Source organism: Peromyscus eremicus, chromosome 4, assembly GCF_949786415.1.
Source record: "Peromyscus eremicus chromosome 4, PerEre_H2_v1, whole genome shotgun sequence".
NCBI lineage: Eukaryota > Metazoa > Chordata > Mammalia > Rodentia > Cricetidae > Peromyscus > Peromyscus eremicus.
The window spans coordinates 113,891,868-113,919,853 of NC_081419.1; the positions used below are offsets into that span (position 1 = coordinate 113,891,868).

General features: G+C 38.4%; 1 protein-coding gene across 5 annotated transcripts in view; it reads right to left on the reverse strand.

The window, feature by feature from the left end:
- Tasp1 (taspase 1) overlaps window positions 1-27,986 on the reverse strand; it is a 262,299-nt gene that overhangs the window by 173,155 nt on the left and 61,158 nt on the right. For 4 of the 5 annotated variants that reach the window (XR_009378907.1, XM_059261514.1, XM_059261513.1 and 1 more), the window contains 2 exons: window positions 23,680-23,759; window positions 12,305-12,411 (listed from right to left, as the gene is read on the reverse strand). Coding sequence is in view for 3 of the 5 variants with exons in the window: in XM_059261514.1 (XP_059117497.1) it covers window positions 12,305-12,411; window positions 23,680-23,759 (187 nt within the window). In the remaining 2 variants the exon portion in view is untranslated. The remainder of the gene's footprint in view (window positions 1-12,304; window positions 12,412-23,679; window positions 23,760-27,986) is intronic. The other variant, XR_009378908.1, reaches the window with a different exon arrangement.

Sequence of the window (27,986 nt, forward strand, 5' to 3'; positions counted from 1 at the left end):
TGAGCTGGCAGAGGCAGTGCTGGAGAGCTCATCCAGGTAGTGACTACGAGGGAAAGCTAGTGGGCTGACAAACCCAGCTATTACCCAGGCCCAGAACCAGGGCTATTAGTTGGCCCACCCCAACATCTACCTCATCTGTAACTATTGGAACATGAGAAGGCAATGAACCTACAGAACCAAAGCAGCAGGATCTCCACAACATAGGACAACAACAAAATACCCAAGAGGAGCCCCATTATCGATGGTGTAGCAAAGGCCAAAGGCTTCGAACCAGACCAATGACTCAAGGCAATGAACACTTGCAAGTGAAGACAAATGAACTAAACAAAGTGTGAACTATGACTCAATGGGCCACACTACAACTTCCAAGATATGATTCTTCCCTTTTTTGGTTTGTTTATTTTTGTTTGGTGTGGTTGGTTGTTCTTTTAAATTGTATTCTGTTTTGGGGGGAGGTTGCAAGGGCAGAGGGTAGATTGGGGGGGAGGACAGGGAGATGGATTGGATCGGAATGCATGATGTGAAATCCACGAAAATTCAGTACAAGTTTTTTTAAAAGGCTCTCTATTGACAATTAGAGCAGTCACCAATCTGATCAAAGGGATTAGCCAGTTCAGGCTATGTATCCACTATTGCTAACAGTCTTAGCTGGGGTCATCCTTGTAGATTCGTGGGAGTTTCCATTGTACCAGGTTTCTACCTGACCCCAAAATGACTCCCTACCCTTCCAGTCATCCTTTTCAGTACTTTTGCCCTCCACTCATCCCCCAACCCAATCCCTCAAGTTCCCATGTCCACTTACCCCCCAATCCACCCAGGAGATCTCTTCTATTTCCACTTTCCAGGGAGATCTATGCATTCCCCTCTTGGGCCCTCCTTGTTACCTAGCCTCTCTGGGGCTGTGGATTGTAGGTTGGTTATCCTTTACTTTACTCCTAATATACACTTATGAGTATGGGTATATACCATGTTTGTCTTTCTGGATTACCTCACTCAGAATGATTTTTCCTAGTTCCAACCATTTGCCTGCATGATGGTCATTGTTTTTAACAGCTGAGTAATACTCCATTGTGTATATGTACCACATTTTCCTTATCCATTCTTAGATTGAGGGACATCTAGGTTGTTTCCAGGTTCTGGCTATTACAAATAAAGCTGCTATGAACATAGTTGAGCAAGTGTCTCTGGGGTAGGATGAAGCATCCTGTGGGTATACGCCCAAGATTGATGTAGCTGGGTCTTGAGGTAGATTGATTCCAAGTTTTCTGAGAAACTGCCATATTGATTTCCAAAGTGGCTGTGTAAGTTTGCACTCCCACCAGCAGTGGAAGATGTTCCCCTTACATCCACATAAGCTATCATCAGTGTTTTTGATCTTAGCCATTCTAATAGATGTAAGGTGGTATCTGAGTCATTTTGATTTGCATTTCCCTGATGACTAAGAATGTTAAACAATCCTTTAAGTGTAGTTCAGCCATTTGAGATTCTTCTGTTGAGAATTCTCTGTTTAATTCTGTATCCCATCTTTTAACTGGATTATTTGGTATTTTGATGTCTAGTTTCTTGAGTTCTTTATATATTTTGGAGGTCAGCCCTCTGTCAGATGTGGGGTGGCTCCTCTATTCTTGAAATCTGCCCATTGTGGGGGAGTGAGTGAGTCATGTTATTTAGATTCTTCACGGTTTGGTGTTTCTAAACTGAGTGAGTCCTGTTCAGACTAACACTGTCTGCAGGCTAAAGGCTGTGTTAGTTAGGGGGTCTGTTGTAAACCTCAGCAATGCATTCCAAGGTGTCTTTCTTTTGTAGCAAGGCACCACAGCTTGCCTCAACAGCTTTGTGGCCAGTGAATAAAACAGGTTCCCTGGCCCTTATTCCTGAATTCACCTCTCCCAAGACTTAGCACACAAAACCAAGTATTGTCTCAGCTTACAGCTGTCTCCCAAGAACAATGGGAAGTCTGATGGGACACAGAGCTCAGCTATCTGAACTTGGAAGTGAATAACTGAGGGCACTAGGGATTCAGCCCCTTCATCACATTTCATAGTAATTTCTACCAATTTCATATGTCTTTTGTCAAAAAGTTATCTTAATCTTTAATAAAATTCAACATCTTATTTTTACTTCAAAAAAAGTTTTTTTGAAAATGCAATAAAATATGAGTCATAAATAACCTTTAAAAGGTGAAGGAAATAATAAGTCCTTCAAGTTGTTCTCTGATCTCTAAAAACACATAATGGTACATGTGCCACCATCACCCCACATACAAGTAAATAAATAAATGTAACATCCTCTCCCATTATAAAGACAGAACTAGGGGCTGGGTGGTGGTGGCACAGGCCTTTAATCCCAGCACTTGAGAGATAGAGGAGGTAAATCTCTGTGAGTTAGAGGCCAGCCTGGTCTACAAAGTGAGTTCCTCAAAACCTACACAGAGAAACCCTGTCTCGAGAAGAAAAAAAAAAGAAAGAAAGAAAAGAAAAACAAAACGAGATGTGCATTTCTAACTGGCACCAAAAAAAAAAAGCAATTTAAAATAAACCAAAGACCCAAATGTAAGACTTAAAACTTCTAGAAGAAAACATTGAGGCATAGCCATATACAAGGGTTTGCTGAAAGTCTCAAAGGAAATAATGTTTTAAGTTTCTGCACAGTAAGCAATCACCACAGTGAAGACAGCCTAGAACTATCTTTGCCAATCACATTAACAGACAGGAGATTAATATCTAGAATCTATAAACACCCAGATCACCCTATCAATAAATGGCCTTCAATGAAATGGAGAGTTCTCAAAAGAAGTTCAAATGGCCAATAAACGTCTGGAAAAGTGTTCAACATTCTTGGCCAACAGGGAAATGTGAATTACAGCTGCTTTAAGATTGTATTTCATCCTAATCAGAACCATTACCAAAAAATGACAAACAACAAATGCTAGTGAGGATGAGAGCAAAGGAACCTATATTCCCTACTACTGAGAACATAAACTAATGCAGCCACTAAGAATGTCAGAATAGAAGTTCCTAAAAAAGCTAAAAATGGAGCTACCAAAATAAGCCAGCTAGAACCTCCTGGGTATACATGCAAAGAACACTAAGTTAACCAGACAGAAATACTTGTACATCCATGATTGTTGCTGTACTACTTAGAAAAGCTAAAAAATGAAACCAGTACTGAGCATGGCGGATCAGACCTGTAATACTTCACTTAGGAGATTGAGGCAGGATGATTCATGGATTCTTGAATTTAAGGTGAGCCTGATTGACATGGTAAATTTCAGGACAGCCTGGGCTAGAGACTCTCTCAGGGAGGGAGGGAGGGGAAAAGGAAAAAATGGAATAAAGTCTAGATTAGATGTCAATCAACAAATGAATAAAGAAATTATGTTACATATTTACAGTGGACTGTGTGTGCTTACATGGATGCAAACATGGATGGAGGCCAGACAGTGATCTCCAGTGCTGTCTAGCTTTGGATTTTTTTTTAGATTGGCTTAGAGCATGCTGAGTACACTGATCAAAAAGTTCGAAAGACCTGCCTGTCTCTGCTTCCCAGCACTGAGACTGCAAATGCTAGACCACAAAACCCCCACTTTTTATATGAGTTCTCAGGATCAAATTCAGGTCCTCAAACTTGAATGACAAGCACTTTACCACCTAAGCTATCACCTACAACCCCACACAAAATTTTATTAAGCAGGAAAGAAAAAGAAATTTATTGGAAAATGAACACAAATAAAGATTATGTTCAACTACGTAGGTCAGACTCAGAAAAAAACAAATATGGTGTGTTTTCTTTCAGCTGGGAACTCTAGGTTTAAATTTATATGGGGGGGGGGGTGTCATGAAAACAGAAAGGAGACCAGGAGAAGGGAAAAAAGATCTCAGGAGGGGGTTAAACAGAGAACAATGGGGTGCATGTGACATCGAAGTAGGAGGGACTAGGGGAAGACACTGAGGCCAGCATGAGAGGATGGAGGGGACTAGAAGTAAGAACTGACTAAGAACTGAGTAAAATGACACTATGGGGCCTTTGAGGTGGCCAGCAGGTAAAGATACTTACAACTAAGCCAGACATCCTAAAATTTGATCACCAGAATCCACATGCTAGAAGGAGAACCGAATTGCACAAGTGGTTCTCCAACCTCCACAAATATAGGCACCATGTATGTGCACCCCATCCTACCCACACACGGAGAATCAATAAATGTTTTAATGGTTATATACATATGAATATGCCATAATAATAAAACCCATCACTTTACATGCTATCTTAAACACTTAAAAAAAAAAAAAAAACAGAAGCAATGATCTCAAGTGTTGGCCCATTAGCTTATCCAAAAGTAGTAGAGCCTGTAAGAATCTACAGTGTTTAGACTCTCAGCTGTATCTAATGTCAGTCAGATTTAAGATCCACTAGAATAAAAAAAAAAAAATCCCTTCATGAGAAAAACAGGGGGATCTGGACAAACTTACCTACAAAAACTCAACAGAATTATCTTTACCATAGTAACCACATGTTTCAACATGCCAAATGTTAAAAGGGGTTCCACATTTAGCCAAAGTTTCTGGGCTAATTAACAGTATATACAAAATTCTTGGTTCCTCATAATAAAATGAGAAGAGATTTACCAGGCTGACAATATCTGACGTTAACTTCTAGTAAGTTTTCAAGAATACCATTGGTTATTTTCATTTCAAATAACAGTTAAATTTATTAACATTGCCTTTTGCATCAGATTTGACTTATCTATAATTTTCAAGTCTATATAAATTTAACATTTAGATAACTACAGTTTTAAGACTTAGCTCTAGTAAGAAGCCCAATCTCCATAACAACTGAATACACATGCTTATAAGCTTTTCCTAAAATGAGTAAAAGCTATTACAGAAAAAGCTAGCCCACCATCTACAGTTAAAGGTATAGGACTTAAATATGGATGAATTACCATAAAATACCACAAACTATAACTAAGAAGTCAGGATGGCTCAGTTGGGTAAAGGTGCTTACCACTAAGCCTGACTACCTGAGTTCTAACCCCAGGGCCCACATGGTGGAAGGAGAGAATGGAAAAAACCGCAAGTTGTGCTCTGACCTCCACAAGCATGCCATGACATACATATGCCCATGCACATGCACACAAAATGAATGCATAAATGTAATAAACATAAATGAATCACCATGAAGTTAAAATTAGAAATGCTCATCATCAGGTCCAAACCCCATGTAAATAAACACATGATAGGGCAACAGATTAAAGACTGACCTGCCTACTGGAAAATCTGTAGAGTAGGCTAATCAAGGAATAAAGATATTCTTAGACAGGGTTGTTGCAATTTTTAACATACTACCTGCCGCTCAAGGCAATGGTTTCAAAGGGAGGTGATCACTTCACTTGTTGAGGAATTGTCTGTTTTACATAGCTAATATGTAATGTCCATCTCTTTCTACAAGTGATAGAAGCCCACACTTCTATTAACTCAGATACCCACATGTTAATTGTCTTCTTGAAAACAAGCATCAGATGAAGCAAGGTAAATTTCAAGAGAATAATGACAATGCTCCTTGCACACAAAATGCACAGACGTGTACAAAGGGAACAATCTGAAGAAAATATGTTGTTTTGGGGGCTCATTTTCTTTGATCTTAACCTACCTCTCACCCAAAAAAATACAGTGATTTAGTATGATGCAGTTAAGCGCTTACATAATAACTTCAAGATGGAGGGGAAAGGGGGAAAACATTACCCACAATATACTTCAAAAGAATAGAATATATTTATATGAAGCACACAAAGCAAGTCCCAACATTTCCTTTCTGAAACATGTGGCCAATTTAATGTCCCTGTGTGGTGGCTAAAGAGCCAAAATTAAAAGTTGTAGCATCTCTTTAGAGTGGTTTTGAACACACGACGTGGTATGAAAGCACAAAAAGCAGTGCTTATTTTTCTAAATTTGTTTGTTAGAAACTGAAGACTAAAACATACTTGCACAATGGACAAGATCTGACAAGCATTTGCTACACTGTCCTACGTAAGAGCTGCTTTACCTAAAAACCAACAGAATTAACCAAAAGCTTAGATTACTTTATGCACGTGGTGCGATGAGGCAAGGGATAAGTATACACATTCAACTGCAAAATCTGTTATTAAAGAAAAGGAGATGGAAACTATTTAGGCAATATGCTTGTGAAGAATGAAAAGGAAAAAGGGGGATTTGAAACATCAAAAATGTTGAGATCAAACAATACCCCAATTTCTTTTAATACTCTAAGAATAAGAGTCCCTTCCAATCATATCCAGGACTAGCTGTTTCAAATTGATATTTATGAAATCTAGACAATGGTGTATGCCATGTCTGTTTTCTAAATGTAATGGTCTTCTCAGCCATGAATAACCCAGTCTTCCTGTGACATGAGTCAAGTGCAGCAACAGACCAATGAGGTGGTCATGTCATTCCAAGAGGATTGTTTCTTCCCCCAGATATGATAAAGATTAGTACTGACTCATTATTTTTTGCCTTTTGTCTCAGAATACAACAAGTATGGAGTATCTATGTACAGTAGAGATTGAAGAAAAACCAAGAGGTCTACCTAGAGACAACAGGGCCAAGTATTCACTACTATTTTTATATTAAACCATAATACAACAACATAAATACAATACAGCAGTTAAATAGTAATCTTTCCCTGTCTCTACTATGTAGGTCACAAAAAAATAAGCAATGATGAAAAAACAAAAATACCAATCACTAAGATCCTAAAAACCTGTATTTCTCACTTTAAAGTATTACACCTTAAAATCTAGAAACCCTATAGCTAGAAACTAAGTTCACAAAACTCAGTTGATTCACAGACATTAATGAGCATTGTATCAACTCTTACTCATGTTCTCTCTCACCTCCGTGACAAAACTTCTCAAGAACTACACTGACCCTTCTTCTCCCTGACCAACCCATGCCATGCCCATCTCTCATCCATTACATCATAAATATGGTCCCATCCAGAACAGTCTCCAGATGCCAGACCCAACAGCCACTCCTCAGGAGTATGTAACCCAGCAAAAACTTTCTTTGAAATAATGTTTCTTCCTTAGCATGCTCGCTCAGGCACTCTCTCTCCCCCTCCCCCTCCCCTCCCTCCCTCCCTCCCTCCCTCCCTCCCTCTCTCTCTCTCTCTCTCTCTCTCTCTCTCTCTCTCTCTCTCTCTCTCTCTCATGCATGCACATATACATTCATGCACATGTGTACTGGCACCTTTGCCTCACCAGTGTCTCCTCTTTTTTCTTCAGGTGGTTCCTTGTTCTTCCAGTTTCTACATCTTGAACTGGCTTGAGATTCATGTATAAATCTCTCACATAGTCTCACTCTTCAGGGATGCATCAATATGGATATATATATTCCTTTTGATGTCAACAATTTCATCATAGCTATCACCCTCCCACCTTGCCCATAAACAAAACTCCTGTCCATGAACATTTAGTTGCTTATATAACCAACTTTACAGTTAATATTTCTACCTATCACAGAAATATTAACTTCTTGAGGATGGAATGCATGTGGAAAAGAGTTTCAGCTTTATTTCAAGAGCTACCTGTTAGTGTGCTGTGCTCCTGTGTTCCTTTCAGCTGAATGCATCAGTATCCTCATGTGCACATTGCTTTGTATTATTAAAATTATGCAATCTGTTGTTTCATGTAAAACAAGAATAATGAGTTTAAAAGGAGAGCTGTCTATTTGAAAACTAAAGATTGTTTGAATATTGAGTGCTCTATTAGAAAATTAAATTGAAAAAACAGAATTGGCTTTTAAAAAATTGTTTTTTTTTATAGTTATGGGTAAGTGAGCTAGAAAGATTGATGAAAGCCATAAAAATCTATGCATACTTTGTTCAGAGTGTTTTGTTAGTATCTTTATCTATCGTTCTCTTTTACATTATGTGAAACTCAAAATCATAGGGCATTTCATTCTGTTTATTATGAAAAACAGTATAGAAATTGTCTACAGACCTACATTCAAAGAAAAGTTTCTGGTTCTATCAAAAGATCAGGACTATGCATGTATATCAGGGGTAGAGCATTTACCTAAAATGTAGAAGACCCTGGGTTCAATTCTCAGCACTATGAAAAACAAAGATTAAAATATTAAGGTATTGTTGTTGAGTTTTTCATCACCAGCAAAATACCCAAAACAATTTGCTTACAAGGAGGAGAGTTTCATTTTGGGTTTCAGAGTTTTCATGTGGCCATTTGGGCTTTTGCTGTCATGCCTTTGATGAGGCAGTACATTATGGCTGTGGTCATGGTAACGCAAACTTGCTTACCCAGTGGCAGCCAAGCAGCAAAAATGGAGAGAATGGGCTAGGGTCTCCATATCCTCTTCAAGTGTATTCTTCAGGGACCTAGTTTCCTCCTAGTGTTTTCTTCCTATCTCTTAATGGTTTTATGACCTTCCCAGTAGTGCCCCAGGCTAGCAACCGTGTGTGTGTGTGTGTGTGTGTGTGTGTGTGTGTGTGTGTGTGTGACACCAAAGTACACTATAGCAAGTATACATTATATATACACTTAAAGAATTGGTCATCATCCTTAGCCATCAGGGAAATGTAAATCAAAATGACTATCAGATTCCATCTTACACCTGTCAGAATGGCTAAGAGCAAAAACACAGTGACAGCTCATGCTGGAGAGAATGTGGAGCAGGGGGAACACTTCTCCACTATTGGTGGGAGTGCAAACCTGTACAGCCACTTTGGAAATCAATATGGCAGTTTCTCAGAAAACTTGGAATCAATCTACCTCAAGACCCAGCTACACCAATCTTGGGCGTATACCCACAGGATGCTTCATCCTACCCCAGAGACACTTGCTCAACTATGTTCATAGCAGCTTTATTTGTAATAGCCAGAACCTGGAAACAACCTAGATGTCCCTCAATCTAAGAATGGATAAGGAAAATGTGGTACATTTACACAACGGAGTATTACTCAGCTGTTAAAAAAATGACCATCATGCAGGCAAATGGATGGAACTAGGAAAAATCATTCTGAGTGAGGTAATCCAGAAAGACAAACATGGTACATACTCATACTCATAAGTGTATATTAGGAGTAAAGTAAAGGATAACCAACCCACAATCCACAGCCCCAGAGAGGCTAGGTAACAAGGAGGGCCCAAGAGGGGAATGCATAGATCTCCCTGGAAAGTGGAAATAGAAGAGATCTCCTGGGTGGATTGGGGTTGAGGTGGGCATGGGAACTTGAGGGATTGGGTTGGGGGATGAGTGGAGGGCAAAAGTATTGAAGAGATGACTGGAAAGGTGGGGGGTCATTTGGGGGTCAGGTAGAAACCTGGTACAATGGAAACTCCCACAAATCTACAAGGATGACCCCAGCTAAGACTCCTAGCAATAGTGGATACATAGCCTGAACTGGCCAATCCCCTTGATCAGATTGGTGACTATCCCAATTGTTAGCAGAAGCCTTCATCCAATAACTGAAAGAAACAGATACAGAGACCCACAGCCAAACATTAGGATAAGTTCAAGGAATCCTGGGGAAGAGAGAAACGAAGGATTATATGAGCCAGAGGAGTCAAGGACATCACAAGAAAACCTGTATAAACAACTAACCTGGCTCACAGAAACTCAGAGTCTGAACCAACACACCAGACAGCCTGCACGGGACCTACCTAAGCCCTCTGACATATATATGACAGTTGTGTAGCTTGTCTACTTGTGAGGCTCCTAACAATGGGAGCAGGGGCTATTCCTATTGGGAACCTATTCCTCATACTGGATTGCCTTGCCTAGTCTAAATACAAGGGGAGGTGCTCAGTCTTATGGCACTTGATACAACATGCTTTGCTGATGATACCAATGGAAGGCCTGCCCCTTTCTAAACAGAACAGAGGAGTGGGTTGTGGGGGAGGTGGAGGGGAGAGGGGGAAGGAATGGGAGGATAAAAGGAAGGGAAACTGCAGTCGGGATGTAAAATAAATAAATTAGTTAAAAAATAATAAACACACACACACACACACACACACACATATATGTCTCTGTTCACTAAAGCATAAGTCTCACTAGAACATTTTGTTCACTACTGTTTTCTGTTTTGTTTTGTTTTTTTCATTTATTTTACATCTCGACCACAGTTTCACCACTGTTTTCTTATTAGCTGGCACATAATCATTTTCTTAATGAAAAAAATGAGTGATCTAAATTGGTAATGACCAGCTAAAAACAGCCTCTATAAAACACAATGATATTTCTATGCACAAAATTCTAAACTAATAACCAAAAAAAAGAACTGTAAACATTTCACAGCAGCATTATTCCTAACAGTAAACTTCCAGAAACAGCCAATCTCCAACAGGAGAACTGTATAAGGAAAGTATAGTCTATGTACATTAAGAAATACTACTTAGTGTTGTTTTTAATTTTTACCTACTTGTTTTAAGGAATCAATAACAGGATATCTAAAAAATTCTGTGAAAGAAGGTAAACAGAAGAAAACACATTCCATACAACAGCAACATGAAACATCTATGGTGGGTTATAATGGAATAATGGCTACTCTCCAGGTTAGGGGTTAACTGGTGGACAACAAAACCTGAAATGTTCTGTGTCTTGATATGACTTGGGCTGCAAGAGTACATACAGTTATGAAAATGGATGAAACTATCTACTATATGCATTTTGTTTTTGAAACAAAGTCATACTCTATGACCTGTGACCTATCTATAATCAACCTCACTCAGCTTACAGACAGGCAAGCCAGATAAGCAAAATTTTTTTCAAAAGGCAAAAAGTAATAAATTTGTTTACCCAGGTATCACAAAGGACACAGAAACACAAAATAGGAGAACCAGACTACACCAGCTTCCATCAAAAATCTACTTATTAATTTATTCATTTGGTTCCTAAAACCTATTATTGTGAGACATACAAGCAGAATTGGACCAAATTATTTGATAACTTATCCTGTGAAGGAACGTACTGAGAAAATACCTATTATTATGAAAGATGGTTTATTTTTTACTTTACTGCCACCATACAAAACGTTGATAGACAGCATGAACCAGATCATAAAGCATATTAAAGAGCATATAACTACATGCTGCAGACAAGGTAGATCAAAGGCATATGTGACCTGACACACCAACCATGAGCTGTGTGCTAGTGAACCCTAAAGCCACAGGCTGAAGAAGAATGCTGTAGCTTCCAACTTCACTCTACTCTCCAAAGCAAGTACAGAAGAACAGAAACAATATAATAGTCATGAGGCATTCTTGTGGCCACTGAGCAAGTGAAGTAAAGAATGGACAAATGAGGAGCTGAATTTCTTATTTTCTTCAATTTGAATTCAGTTTTATTTTAAAACATTTTCAGCCATTGCAAACTATGATTCTAATAACTAAATATGTAAATTTACTTTTTCAACAGCTAATTTTATTACATGCATTCATTTATATATTTGTTTGTTTGTTTGTTTGTTTGTTTGTTTGTTTGTAGCTATGTGTTTGGATACACATGTCACAGCATACATGTGGAGGTCAAAGGAAAACTCCCAGAAGTCTACAATGAGAGTGCTGGGGATCAAACTCAGGTCATCATCCTTGGCAGCAAGTGCCTTTACACACTGAACCATCTTGCCATCCCTCAACAAAACTTTAAAATAGCTCATTATTAATTTTTGCACTGATTATATTTCAAGAGATATTTCCAAAAGATATTTCAACTGGATAAGAAAATATACATTATTAAAATTAATTTTGTTTTGTTTACATTTTAAAATTAATTTCATTTGTTTCTTTTCACAATCAAATTTTACTTTTGTTTTGTTTTGTTGTTTGTTTGTTTGTTTGTTTGTTTTTCCAAGACAGGCTTTCTTTGAGTAGCTATGGCTGTCTTGGAACTCGCTCTATAGTCCAGGCTGGCCCTGACCTCAGATATCCACCTGCCTCTGCCTCCTGAGTGCTGGGATTAAAGATGTGTGCCACCCTACCCAACCTAAATTTTACTTTTTAAATTACATTTTTATACATATATTATGCATGCATGTGTGTGCATGCTCAAGTGAATGTCATGACATACGTGTGAATGTCAAATGACAGCTTACAGGAGTCAGTTCTCTCCTTCTACCATGTGGGTTCTAAGGAAGGAGCTGGGGTATCAGGCTTGGAGGTAGGTACATTTCCTTACTGAGTCCCACCAGCTTCACCCTGCTTTCAAATCCATGTATGGCATATGTTCTAGTTCCAATGGACTGTACTGTTCTAAAGGCAGGTCATCAGCCAACACTTCAGACACCTCCTGACCTTTGCGCTTGATTGTCTTCTTTTCTTTAGCTGAATGAAGTCTGTTTCCACCTTTTCTGCCAGTTCTAGTTTCCTCTTGTTCCTTTTAAATGCAGCTAAGCTGAATCCTGTAAAGAGAAGAACAAAAATAACACTTGAGAATTAGTAGAGCAAGAAGGCAAGTGAGATTATCCTGAATAGTCTTCCCAGAGAGAAAGCACTCAAGACTGTTGAACTGTTGATTTTAGTCTTTCCAATATACCCTGACAACACTGGAAAACAAAACAAAAAGCACAAGTTTATAAACTTAAAGGGAAAGATCAAGTCAGAGAAACAACCGAGTTCTGAAGGTAGACAAGGCCCAGGGGCACCTGGTGACCCATGACCATCTCAATGCATAGGTATAAAAGATGAAATTTGGGACCGGAGCACTACACAGTATACTAGAGATGAGCTACAAGAAAAGGAGGAACTCCCAGAGGTTGATACCCCCCAGGAAAGGCAAAATAAGCTGCCACAAACTATAATAAGGTTGCAAGTGTCAACCTTGTCTCTAGAGGTAAAGGAAGGAAAGTAGAGAAGAGTTCATGTTATCTGTATGATCTGAGGAGAAAAAAGGGACCTCAGTGTACATGATGCTTAATCTACACTGTCAGCTGGACTGGACAGAGGATCACCAGGGAAAGCTCCTGTCTATATCTCTGAGGAGACTTTCGGAGAAGTGTAACTGAGGAGGGAAGACTAGCCCTGAACGCTGGTAGACCACTCCATGGTCTGCACTGACTAAATAGAATAGAGCAAGCTGAGCCCCAATCTTTGTGTCTCTCTGCTTCTTGACGGTGGATCAGTGGACAGTGCCACTCAAAGCTGTAACCAGAACCCATTCCTCCTCCTTAAGTTTCTTCTTCTGTGGTGTTTGGCCACAGACTATCCAGACAGAAAGGTAATTTAAAAAAAAAAAAATCACTGAGTAGCCTGGTATGGGCTCACACTTATCATCACAACACTCAACAAGCTGAGAAAAAGAACTGTTATGGGCTCCAGGCCAATCTGGGCTATAGAATGAAACATCCTAAAAAAGAAAAAAAAAATTAACTGGAGCTTCATATACCATATGCAGAATACACATACCCATTAACACTGCAACTTCCTCCAACCTAGACTATATATTAGGCACGAAAACAGGTCTCAAGGTTTTAAAAACTAGAATCTTATCACAAATCTATAAAATGCTAGAACAAAATTTAGATATCAATAAGCAAAAACAGAAAGTAACAAATACATGAAAATAAACAATATGCTCAGGAATAGTCAATAGGTCACTGAAAAGCCAGGTGGCGATGGCACACGCCTTTAATTCCAGCACTCAGAGGGCAGAGGCAGATGGTCTCCGAGTTTGAGGCCAGTCTGGTCTACAGAGTGAGCTCTAAGACAGCAAGGGCTACACAGAGAAATCCTGTCTCAAAGTGGGGAAAAAGGTCACTGAAGAAATAAAAAGGAACCCGTAAAGTCTCTCAAGTTGATGGAAACACTGCATGCCAAAGCCTGTTTATTCACCAAATGAAGTACAATGAAAGCAACTGGAAGTAGTTAATTACTATGTCAAAGAGCCAGTCTAGGAAAACAACCAAATCCCAGGAAATCATGACTATCAGAGCAGAAGTAAGTGAAATAGAGACTAGAAATAAATTACTAATAATCAAATTGATAGCTGATTTTTTGAAAGATAAAATCAACAAACCTTTTGCTAAATAAAGGAAGAAAATTAAATTAGATGTGAAAAAGGAGAGACTTACAAAGTGGTATCACAAAAATGCAAAGAACCAGAAAAACTGCCATGATCATATGCCTGCAAACTGGAAAATCTGATGACACAGATAAGCCCTGGGCATACACAATACACCAGACTGGATCAAGACAGCAGAAAAAATATACAGCAGCCTACAACAAGCAATGAGATGGAGGCAGTAGGTGAGTACCCTCTATGGTTTGAAGATGTATGTAGATCAGTGTTAAAGCACTTGTCCAGCATACATGAGAATTGAGCTTGTCCCTTAACATATAGGACATATGGAGGAGTCTCCCACCAAAGAAAGGTCCATGACTTGAGTTTCACTGATGAATTACAAAATATTTCAAGGAGAAATGAGTTTAAATTCTTCTCAAACTAGTCCAAATATAAACTGAAAAAGAAGAAACTCTACCAAACTCATTCTATTAGGCCAGCATACCTTAAAACAAAAATCAAAGACACAATAATAATAACCTACACATCAACATCCCTGATGAACAGACACCAAAATTACTAACATAACAGTAGCATGCCAACTGCCACAGTTCCAAAATGTCAAGAAAGATTTATCCCAATGATGCAAGAACAACCAAACATAACAATATAGGTATGATATCACATGAAGAGAACAAAGAACAAAAACCCATGATCTCAATTCACATAAATGAAAGCATTCAGTAACATCCAGCAACCCTTCATGATAAAAACCCTGACAAGATTAGACATAGCATCAACATGCCTCAACCCAGTAAGGGCTGTAATGAGTGGCAAGTTCATAGCTAACAACTTTCTCCAAGATCTGGAACATGATACATATCTCCTTACATCTGTCTTATCAAAATACTATTACAGGCAAAGAAATTAAACAAGAAAGGAATAAGAAGTATCAAATTCAAAAGGAGGAACTCAGATCACCTAGAGCGTAGATGACAGGACTTTATACAGAAAGGTCTTAAGATTCTACCCAACCATTAGAAATGATGAGATCTAGAGCAAGGCAGGATATAAAATGAACAGTAGCAGGGCCAGCAAGATGTCTTAGCAAGTAAAGGCCTTTTTGCCACCAAGCCTGATGGCCTAAGTCCCATCCCCAGGCCCCATATGGTAGAAGGACAGATCCTCTGACCACCACATACATACCATGATACGCACTCACACAATGATATGCATGCAAGCATGCATGCAGACACCCACAGGTACACAGGAGGAGACGGAGAGATGGACGGACAGATACACATACACACACACACACACACACACACACACACACACACACACACACACTAAAATGTAAGAAAAGAAAAAAATTAAAAACAAGTAACAGCGGCAAGTATGTTGTGTACAAACAACTTGCTCTTTTAAAAAAGAAAGTTATGTCCCAAGGTAGCCTGGGACAAAACCAAAGTCACCCATAAGAGCTTCAGGTGCTCTTAACAACTGAGAGCTCTCCACCATCACTCTCATCTAGTATCTAACCTTTTCGATTTTATCATAATTGACTGTGACATTATAATATCTTCATGACCTAAGACGTTTAGTATCTTTAAAGGGCCTAGTTTGATTATCTTTGAAGAGTTAGTGACCATAAAGTGAAATGTACACGTGTTTTATGTTGCCCAGCTTACCAGTGACCACATACTGCACAGGAAGAATTCTGAAAGCCATATGGGAATAATAAAATTTATAAGTGAAAGAAAATGTTAGTGTAATAAGTCTTTCTTTTCTGTAATAACTAGGTGAAGTCTCAAGAACTAATCAATTATCTGTTTTATCAAGTAAGTCTTATTCTAAAATAGACAATAGAAAAACATATTTTTGGGCTAGGAACGTGGCTCAGCTGTTAAACGCTAGGCTCACAACCAAAAATATTTTTTAAAAAATTTTAAATCACACACACACACACACACACACACACACATATATATCTGTTATATGTTATTTGTTAACTACTGTCTTATGCATTTCATACCATGAAAGAATTATTAAAGTAAGTTATAGAGAATGTTTGTTTCTGTGAAGTAAAAAATAAATAAGTTAATTATATTTACAATTACCATTAAAGTAAAATATCTAGGAATAAGTTTGCTATCCGTTCTAGCAATCTTCAGCAAAAACAAAGCTTCAGGCATCATATACCCTCACTTGAAAAATACATTACAAAACCATATTAACCAGAATAAGATGTTAGTGACAAAAAATTAGCAAACACACACACACACACACACACACACACACACACACACACACACAGAAGCAGATAAGAGAGCCCAGAAATTGAATTTTTAAAAAAGGTAATAAGAACACCTACTGCAATTCTCCAATGAATAAAGCTGGGGGAAAAGTACAAAAAATACAGAGAATGAAAAAACAAAACTCGCTAGGTGGTGGTGGTGCACACCTTTAATCCCAGCACTCGGGAGGCAGAGCCAGGCGGATCTCTATGAGTTCAAAGCCAGCCTGGGCTACAGAGAGAGTTCCAGGAAAGGCACAAAGCTACACAGAGAAACCCTGTCTCGGAAAAAAAAAAAAAAAAAAAAAAAAAAAAAACCTCAATTCAAAATACATCACAGCACGAAATTCACATGTAAATAGTAGAACTGGAAAAATTATACTGAGTGAGGTAACCCAGACCCAGAAAGACAAATACGGTCCTTTGCATATATATTATGGCTTCCAGTATTGTGTTTTTATGGAATTCCTGAGTATGGGAATGAGTGGGTCTCTATATCTATCTATATCTGTTTCTCATACATTTTCTTGGGCCCTTTTCCTTCTAATTGTTTGTTTTGTCCAATTCTTATGTGTTAGCTGTTGTTTTATCTTATTATACTATATTTTATTTTATTATTTTATTATCCCTTAGAAGCCTGTTTGTTTTCTAATGACAGACAGAAAGGGAATGGAGCTGGATGGGAGGGGAGCTAGGGAGGAACTAAGAGTAGAGAAAGGAGAAACCATCATGAGAATATATTATGTGTGAAAAAAAAATCTGTTCTCAAAAAACCACAGCTCTATATGCAAGAACTCAAACTGCTACATTAGCATTAAACCAATAGAAAACCTTCAAGACACTAGTATTCAATCCCCAGCAACACACACACACACACAGAAGGCAATGATATCAGCCAGCCTTAAGATAAGACCACAAAAGCATAGGCAACAAAGGAGAATTAAACAAGTTTTATTATATCAAACTTCAAACTTAGAAGCATCTACGGGGAAGGGAGCCATCAACTGGGTAGACAACACGGAGAATGTGAGAGGTCAATATCTAAAGCATACAACAAATTCAAAAGTCCAACAGCAAAAAACAGATGACTCAGTTTTTTAAATGGACAAATTACTTAAATAGGCATTTCTCAAAGAAAACATACAAAAGGCCCACAAGTATATGAAACAACACATAGCATCACTAACCATTTGGATAAAGTAAATCAGAAGTACAATGAGCTGTCACCTCATCCAAGCTGAAAGGCTATTATCAAAGAAACAGAAATAACAAGTGTCAATAGGAAGAAGAGAGAGGAACTCCAACACTTATCAGTAAGAACATAAATTAACAGTCATTATGGAAAATATGAAAAGTTCCTTCTAAAAATATAACTACCATGTAATCTAACAAACCTATTTATAACGCAGTATATATACAAAGGAAAGAAATCATTTTATCATAGAAATAAATGCACTCCAGTGTTAACTATAGCATCAGCCATAGAGCCCAAGAAATTAAATCCACCAAGGTACTCATCAATGGATAAAAGGTTTAAAAAAAAAAGGTGGCACATATAAACAATGGAATATTACCATGGGTAGATATGGGAGACATTCAGTTTAATGAAATAAGGCAAGCAAAGAAACACAAATTCAAGATGTTTTCTTTCTTGTTCATTTGCGGAAGCTAAACAAGTCATCAATAAAAGACAGTAGTGGTCAGTACAGACTAGGAAGAGTAAGATTAAGAAATGTAAGAAGGAAGAAAATTTAGATAAGGAGTAGATATCAAAAGACAGGAAACTTTATGGCACAATAAGGAACCTATGGCTTAGAACTGAAAACACACAGCGCAGTAATTGGGAGATCAGCGGCTCTGACAAGATTAAGGTCTTCAGAGACCAGCACACTGCTTACCCTAATTTCATCCTTACAAAGTGGAAACATGCATAAAATTCTATATCATAAATACATATAAACATTATGTCAATTTATGTTTTTATTTTCTTTTTAATTATCAAAGACAGAGATTTTAAAAGTCAATACACTAAAGATAGTAAAGGATTATAAGCAGATTTCTCATCCAAACCTTTGAAGCTACAAGTTTTGGATTCACATGTTCACAGCACTGAAAGAGAAGGGGTGTTAACAATGAATCCCAAATCTGACTAGCTATGTTTCAAATATGAGGACTAGATTAAGATAGTCTCAGAGTAAGAAAACAGACACAGTTGATCACCACCAGACATACCCTACAGGAAAAACTAAAGGGAATCCTCAGGCAAAGAAACAAAAGAATGCCAGGCAACAACATAAAAGACACAGCCAACAATAAAGAGCTGATTATAAGGTAAATGCACAATTATAAAAACTATTACTATTCTAATTTTTGCTTCTAATTGTTTATTTTCTACATCACTTTAGAACTAAGACATGGAAAAGCTTTCAGGAATCAATTCTTTTGCAACATGTGTGTCTGAGACTGAACTTGGGTTGTCAGGCTATCAGTCTTGGTGATAGCCACTGTATTTGCTAAACTATCTCTGGCTATTAAGAAATTTTGTGACATTAATAACTAAAAGGGAATGATGACAGAGGTGCATAACAAAAAACTTCTTATTAATATGATCCCATTAAGATAGCATAAATTCAAATTAAGCTATAATCTTGAAGTATTAAATTTAATCTTCATTGTAACCACAACCACAAAGAAATTAGCAAAAACTCTATCTCTAGTTTAGAAAATGAGATTAAAAATCACTTCATTATTGAAGAAAACAAAACCAAATAAAGGTTAAAGGAATTGATAAATAAAAGAAATGAGGAACAAACACTAGAAAACACATAAAATTAGCAAAAGCTAATTTACATATAACATTATGTATACACAATAGTATGTACATGTTATGACGTGTATATTGAGGTCAGAAAACCAATTTCAGGAGTTGATTCTCTCCTTCCCCCATGTGAGTCCATATAATCAAACTCAGGTCATCAGGCTTGGCAGTAAGTGGCTTTACTTGGTGGAACTATGTAGCACTCTTAAGGCGACAAAATTATACTAATGGATAGTATATTACTGGCTGCTAGGGGTGAAGGTAGGAGGAAGTGAGTGGCATCATGAAAAGTCAACACGAAAGACCTATTTGAAGACACCAGTGTTCTTGAAGCTCAGCTCTAACAGTGGCATCCTAATTGAGACATTGCTAGAAAACCCACTGCAAGCACCATACACACACACACACACACACACACACACACACACACACACACACGACAGATAAGCTAATTAGCCTGATCATACCATCACACAATGCATACAGAATCAAAGCATCACAAACTACTGCATAAATATATAAAGATATGTTGTGATTTTAATTTAAAAAAATGTTTAAATAATACACTTCAATAATATATATTTACTGTATTTGCCAATACTTCCTATCATATCAATTATTGCTATTGTTTGTAATTAATCTTTATTAATAGTCAACTTGATGGGACTTAGAATCACTATAAAAAACATTATGGGCATGTCTGTGAGGGGCCACATAGACTAGATTAAATGAAATAGAAAGATCCAGCTTAGATTTGGGCGGCACCATTCCATGGACTGAAATTATGGACTGAATAAGGAAAAAGCAACCTAAACATAAGCATTCATTAATCTCTGCTTCCTAACCTGGGTGACAATATGACCAGACACCTCCTGTTCCTGCTATCATACCTTCTATGCCATGATATACTATGAACCATGGAACAGTAGGCCAAAACAAACCTTTCCCTCCAAAATGTGCTTTGGCTGGTATTTTGTCAGGCAATGAAACAAATAACTGATACATTATAGTTATTATTACCATCAACATCATTATTATTCACACTGTATTTATTAAAACCATATACTTAGAAAGCACAGCTTCTATGTCCTGGTAATGAAGGAGTCAATTACACTAAACCAGCCTATGTCAGACAAGTTCAGGAATGGAGTCGAGTGAGAATTCTGAGTACTTGTGAGAATATTCCAAGAAAACAAGACAAGAGTCTTGTGACCTCAGTTTCTTCAAAACATAGAATTGTTCTTGGAATGTGTTTTCATGCTCCTCCCAGGTGTAGCAGATAGGAGTGAGTTTACTTCAAATTGCTCATTATTGCTTGCTGTTGCTATTCAATTAAATGCTCAAATTATCTTTTATACGCCTCTTAGAAAAATATGTTTTTGTCATGTGTGGTTTATCCTAGTGATTGTATACAGCTTGAACACATGAGAACTTTACTCACGTGACCTTTCTTAATCCTCTAAGCATAAACTGAGGCTCTGAATAAAGTTGCATGAGACTTTAGTCGGCCTGGTTTATTCTCCCAGGTCCCACTGCCTCTAGAGCAGTGACAAACCTACATGCCAATAGTATTGCCCACCATGAATAAACTTTTTAAAAGAAAGTAAGACTAATCCAAAGATCTAGCAGACTATGCACAGAGAAAACCACACCTAGGCATACCATGGTTACACTAAGAACAAACAAATATAAAGAATTATTCTGAAAAGCAGAGAGAGAGAGAAATTACATTGTTATAGGTAACTGTTAATAAACAGTAATTGAATTTCTTTAGGAAATAATTCAATCCCAAGTCAATGTAACTTTTTGTTTGTTTGTTTGTTTGTTTGTTTGTTTGTTTGAGACAGGGTTTCTTTGTGTAGTTTTGGTGCCTGTCCTTGATCCCGATGTGCAGACCAGGCTGGCCTCGAACTCAGAGATCCGCCTGGCTCTGCCTCCAAGTGCTGGGATTAAAGGCGTGTGCCGCCACCGCCCGGCTGAAGGAATTATATTCAGTGAGATGGGACATAAAGGATCAATTTTACTTCAATTATATACAGTGAGGCAAAGTCATAAAGATAGGAAGTAAAAGCAGGATCACAGGCAACTAACAGGAGGGGAGTAAGCAAACAGTTTAGAAACTCTGTTTGGGATCACAAACAGTTAGGGCAGTGGAGAACAGTGCACCTGCACAACACTACATACGCGTGTACTTAACTGCAGACAGCTAAGACAGCAGGGGAGGTGCTCAGCGGCCCCCTGATCACCTGAGTTTGAGAGCCAGGAGTCACAAGGTTGAAGCAGAGAGACACCTCCTCCAAGCTGTCCTCTGTACTCCACATATGGACCGTGGCAAGCACGTTCCCATACACACACATACAGTCACAGGCACACAGTAAGTAAATACATAAACAAATAAAAGAAATAAAATGTTTAAGATACTAATTTATGATATGGATATTTTTAAATAAAAAATGAGACAACACATTAAAATATAAACCTAGAAGTCTTAATCTAATTAAAATTATATTTTTAAAGTAAAGGTAAAATCGTTTTTAGAGAATGAAAATTGAGAACCTTTTGCACATGCTGGGCATAGAGACACACTCCTTTAATCCCAGCACTGGGAGGCAAAAGCAGGTGGATCTCTGTGAGTTCAAGGCCAACCTGACCTACAGTTCCAGGACAGCCAGAGCTACATAGTGAGACCCCCCCACACACTATCAAAAATGTTAAAGAAAATCCCAAGCTAAAAGGAATGACATGTTTTTTGTTTTTTAATTTGTAACTCCATTTTTCACTCCCTTCAAAAACGTAAGATTTAATTACTATCAGAAATGAGTTTTCACAGGATTTCTAGTTATTCTGTAACATCTTTACTATAAGAACATATAGTACTTTACCCCAATTCCTCTGGATTGGACATAGGATGTTTCTCTAGTTGTTTTTATGGTCTAAATGCTCACTGGTAACCAATCTGCATAAATCAGTATGTGTATACACACACACACACACACACACACACACACACACACACACACACACATTCACATATACATCTCCATCTCTCACCCACCCTGGTCTGTCTGTCTCTGTCTCTTTCTCTCTCTCTCCAATGACAGATTACTAGAAAATGAGCTTAAGACTTTTGAGATACATGATTTAGTCATCCTCCAAAATCTGTCTGTGTCTTCTGTTCATTTCATGGGCTCACCAGGAGCACTGTAGTATCTTTTTAACTCTTCCATAAATTAAGAGTATAAATTTAGCATGTACTCATTTAATTCCCATTTCCCTATTACCTACTATGACTTGACCATTTCTCTATTGGGGTATTACTTGTATGCTGTGGTTCTGAACTTAGCAAAACTCCTTCACATTAAACTATGTATCCCTTTGTCTTACTTATGATGTTTCTCAGTTTTAACCCACATGTCTTTTTCATACATTTTAGACCTAAGAAGTTTGTTGCTGATTCCTCAGGTTCAGTCATAGTGCCCCATGCCTATAATCTCAGCAACTGGGCAGTAGAGATAGAAGAATCAAGTTTGGGGCTAGCATGGGCTACTGCTTTAGCTCTACTGCAGTTTGTATATCCAGTTCTATATTTAGTTCTATAGCTGTTCTATTGCAGCTATGAGACACCATAACCAAGGCAACTTACAGATTTTTTTTTCCCCCAGTTTTTTGAGACAGGATTTCTCTGTGTATCCCTGGCTGTCCTGGAACTTGCTCTATAGACCAGGTTGGCCTTGAACTCATGTAGAGCCATCCACCTGCCTCTGCCTCCACTGGGACTAAAGGTATGCCACCATGCCCAGCTCAGAAGAAAAGATTTAATTGGGGGCTTGCCTACAGTTTCGAGGGTTCCTGGTCCATGGCCATCATGGTGGAAACTATGGCAGCAAGCACGCATGGCGCTGGAGTAGGAGCTGAGAACTTACATCTGGCCAGCAGAACAGAGGCCAAGAGAGAACAAAACTGAGCCTGGCACGGGACTCTGAAACCTCAAAACCCACTCCCAGTGACAGACCTCCTAAAGTAAGGCCGCAACCCCTAGTCCAAACATTCAAATATATCCACCTATGGGAGTCCTTCTCATTCTAACCACAAGAGCTCCACAGTAAGTTTCAGGCGACCTTTGGGAGTTAAACATCCTCCCTTTCCTTCCTCCCAATGTCCCCTAGAGAGAACACCATGGTTATACTACTCACAATTACATTAAGTAACCTCAAAATGGTACTTCAGGAATACTTTACAAACCTGGCACAGCGACTCACACCTGCAATCCTAGCACTTATGAGGACTTCTACTAGTTCAGGGCTAGTCAGAGTTATATAGTAAGTTCCAGGCCAACCTGGGTTACAGAATAGGACTGCCTCAAAACAAAAAGCAAAGAGGAAACCTCCAGAATAAAAAAGTGATGGGGAGGTGGGGGTGGGAATCAGTAAACTTGACCTATCTTTTACCTATAAATATTTCAACATGAAAGTGTTCTACCTATGCATCAGAACAGAAGTAATATAACACTTTAGGCTTGTTGATCACACAGCTTAACTCATGAGGGTTTTACTCACTTGTGGTCATGATGCTAGGAGGGCAAGAGGGTATCCCATGATCCACTGCCCATCTGTAGGCTCCTTCTCCAACTAAAAAGCTAACAACAAAAAAGTTATTCTTTTAAAAATACATAGTGTCATCTTCTACAATCAATAAGTTATAGAGGTATATCACATGACAATTAAAGTCAAGTCTAAGAGATACAAGTAATTCTAGAGTTGGCACAAAATAAGGTAACTGCATGCTCAAAGTTCCTTTTAAATCTTTCCTTACTAGAAGTAATTGATGTAGAAATTGGTAAAAATTAACACAATAAAAAGTGAAAGTAACTTCCTATGAAAAATAAGATTTTTCTTTGATCCACATGGTTGTAAAGTTTATTTTATTCAATATGTTCAATCAGGTTAAGAATCTAAATGAATGTCTTCAGACTTGTTATTCTTGTCTAGAACTAGATATATACAAACACACTGGCATGCTTACATCCTAAGTTCACTGCAGCAAGAAGGCATACAGAATGCTCAAAATCATTTTCACTCTAGTAAGTAAATACTGAAATACGTCCCAAAAGAGAGTTTTCAGCCCTATACTACAATTTTAATATAAAAAAGGGAACAGGCCACTTCTGGTTTATGAATGACTAATTTCCAAAGACTTTATAAAGCATGACAATACAAGTTAACAATCCTTTTTTTTTTTTTTTTTTTTTTTTTTTTTTTTTGGTTTTTCGAGACAGGGTTTCTCTGTGTAGCTTTGCGCCTTTCCTGGAACTCACTTTGTAGACCAGGCTGGCCTCGAACTCATAGAGATCCACCTGGCTCTGCCTCCCGAGTGCTGGGATTAAAGGCGTGCGCCACCACCGCCCGGCTTCCTATTTTTTTAAGTAATTTCATGAGGTGAACATAATTGTAAGCAGCAAACTGCAAAAATCACTTTATCTTCTTCCACAGCCAACTACTTAGAGATCCCAGCCAGCTAGTATGGACCCCTTGAACATGTGCCTGGTTGTTAGTCTCCTACCCTCAATTTTTCATTTCTAATCATTCCCACATTAAAACTCAAGAGTAGGTGTAAGTAAACTGCAAAAGCTCTGGGTTTGGTGTCCCGGGTTTCGGCACCAAATGTTAGTAAACTGCAAAAACTCTGGGTTTGGTGTCCGGGGTTTTGGCACCAAAATGTTAGTCAATTGATGGCTGAAACTGCAAGGAGACAGTTCAGCCCTAGAGAGCAAGGTATCCCGGACACCTCAGAGCTACTTAGGACAAGAGCTCTGCCCTGAAGGTGTCCCGGACACCTGAAGCAGTTTAGCATAGCAGTAATGGCAGAACTGGAGACAGTTCTGCTGCATAAAAGAAACACACCTCAACATCAAAGATAGACATTATCTCAGAATAAAGGTTTGGAAAAAGATGTTCCAAGTAAATGGACCTAAGAAGCAAGCTGTTGTAGCTAGTCTAATATCTAACAAAATAGACTTCAAACTAAAATTAAACAAGAGATAGAGAAGAAAATTCCATACTCGTCAAAGGACAAATCACCAGGATTATTAACAACAATGCCCCAAATGCAAGAACACCCAAATTTGTAAAGAAACATTACTAAAGCTTAAATTACACATCGAACCTCACACATTAATAGTAGGAGACTTCAATAACCCATTATCGCCAATGGATAGGTCATCCAGACCAAAAACTAAACAGAGAAATAATGGAGCTAATATACATAAATCAAACCTAACAAATCTACAAAACATTTCACTCCCCCCAAAAAAGACACCTTCCTCTCAGTACCTCACCAGAACATTCTCCAAAACTGACCACATACTTGGTTTAAAAAAAAAAAAAAAGTCTCAACAGAAACTGAAATAACCTCCAGCATCCTATCAGACCACCATGGATTAAAGTTGGATTTCAACAACAGAAACTACAGAAAGCCTGCAAATTCATGAAAAATGAACAACTCCCTACTGACTGACTACTGTGCCAAGGCAGAAATAAAGAAATTAAAGACTTCCTAGAATTCAATAAAAATGAATGCATAGCATACCCAAACTCATGGGATACAATGAAAGGGGTACTAATAGGAAAGTTCATAGCACTAAGTGCCTTCATAAAGAAACTGCATTGATATCATACTTGCAACTTAACAGCATACCTAAAAGCTCCTGAACAAAAGAAGTAAACAAACCCAAGAGGAGTAGACTGGAGAAAACAATCTGAGGGCTGAAATTAATAAAATAGAAACAAAGAGAACAATACAAAGAATCAATGAAACAAGGAGTTGGTTCTTTGAGAAAATCAACAAGGTAGACAAATCCTTGAAACTAAGTAAAAGTCAGAGAGAGAATATCCAAATCAACAAAATCAGATGTGAAAACGGAGATATAACAACAGATACAGAGGAAATTCAGAGAATTTAGGTCATATTTCAAAACCTGTACTGTTAGAATTCTGCCCTCACTCCAGCTACATGACTGCACATGCGCAGTTCAGGAGTTAAGCATAAGGTCTTGCATCTTACATCACCAGTATGTGCTGATGACTACGTGCGTGCGAGGCGTGGTCACACGATCAGCATCAGCAAATGTGTGGGGTAGCTCCGTACTGGGAGCCCTTAAAAGCCAGACACAGACCCCATCCTCTTTCTCTGCTCTGTTCACCACTACCATCTTTCTCTCTCTGCCCTCCACAAGTGCTTTCCTACAGACCTAACTCTCCTCTCCACCCCCTACTTCCCTCCTAATAAAGCTCTGAAAACTAACACTGGGTTCTGTCGTGACCATGACCTTTCCATGTGGTAACCAGCACCACCATCAGTTTATCAGACCTTTCATGTACTCCATAAAATTGGAAAATCTAAAAGAAAGGGACGGTTTCCTGGATAGATACTGTAGCCCCTCCAGCCAGGCCTCTCCCTGAGGACTTCCCAGAAGCCAGGTTCCACCCACATAATACTCTAACTGCCCCAACTGCTGGACCCTGCACCCACCTTGCAGAGCAAAACGCCCAATCTCTGGACATGAAATCCCACCAATCACTCTTCTGGAAAGCTCCACTCTGAAAAGTTCCACCCCCTTCCCAAGAAGCACTATATAAGCCCTCTATCCTGTTCAGTTTGCTGCTGTTTTCCTGCTCCAGCAGAGGCAGCCACCACCCTGGGTTTTTTTTTCCTTCCCAATAAATCTCTTGTGTAAGATTTGTTGTATAGTGTGACTTTGTGGCATTCCTTGGCTTCTAGCTGCCAGGACACCTTTCCATCCAAGCTGCAATGCTTACAGATACCACTTACCAAAATTAAATCAAAATCAGATACACAATTTAAATAGACCTATTATCCCTAAGGAAAGAGAGGGATTCATTAAAATTCTCCTAACAACAACAAAAAAAAAAAAGATAGTTTTAGCTCAGAATTCTACCAGACTTTCAAAGAAAAGCTAATACCAATATTCCTCAATTATTCCACAAAATAAAAACAGAAGGAACATTTCTAAATTCATTTTATAAGGCCACAGTCACCCTGATACCCAAACACACAAAGATTCAACAAAGAAAATTGGGAAATTCTCAGAAAATTGGGAATCAATCTACCTCAAGACCCAGCTATACCACTCCTGGGCATATACCCAAAGGATGCTCCATTCTATCACAAGAACACTTGCTCAACTATGTTCATAGTAGCTTTATTCATAATAGCCAGAAAATGGAAACAATCTAAATGTCCCTCAGCTGCTGTGGATATCGCTCCTATAAATAAACACTGATTGGCCAATAGCCATACAGGAAGTATAGGCGGGACTAACAGAGAGGAGAATTGAGGAAGCAGGAAGGGAAGTGAGAGATTGCCTGTAGCCGCTACCAGGAAAAGGAAGTTGTAAGGTGCCGATAAGCCACGAGCCACGTGGCAAAGTATAGATTAATAAAAATGGGCTAAATATAAGAGTAAAAGCTAAACAATGATAGGCCTGAGCTAATGGCCAAGCAGTTTAAATAATATAAGAGTCTGTGTGTTTATTTTATAAATGGGCTCCAGGACTGGCGGGACTTGGCAGGAGCTGGAGAGAAGTTCTCCAGCTACACTCAGCCAAAGAATCAATAATGAAAATGTGGTACATTTACACAATGGAGTATTTACCCAGCTGTTAAAAACAATGGCATCATGAAATTTGCAGGCAAATGGATGGAACTTGAAAAAAAAAATCATCCTGAGTGAGGTAACCCAGACTCAGAAAGACAAACATGGTATGTCCTCACTTATAAGTGTTTATTACCTGTAAAGTAAAAGATAGCTATGCTATGGTCCACAGACCCAGAGAGGATAAGTAACA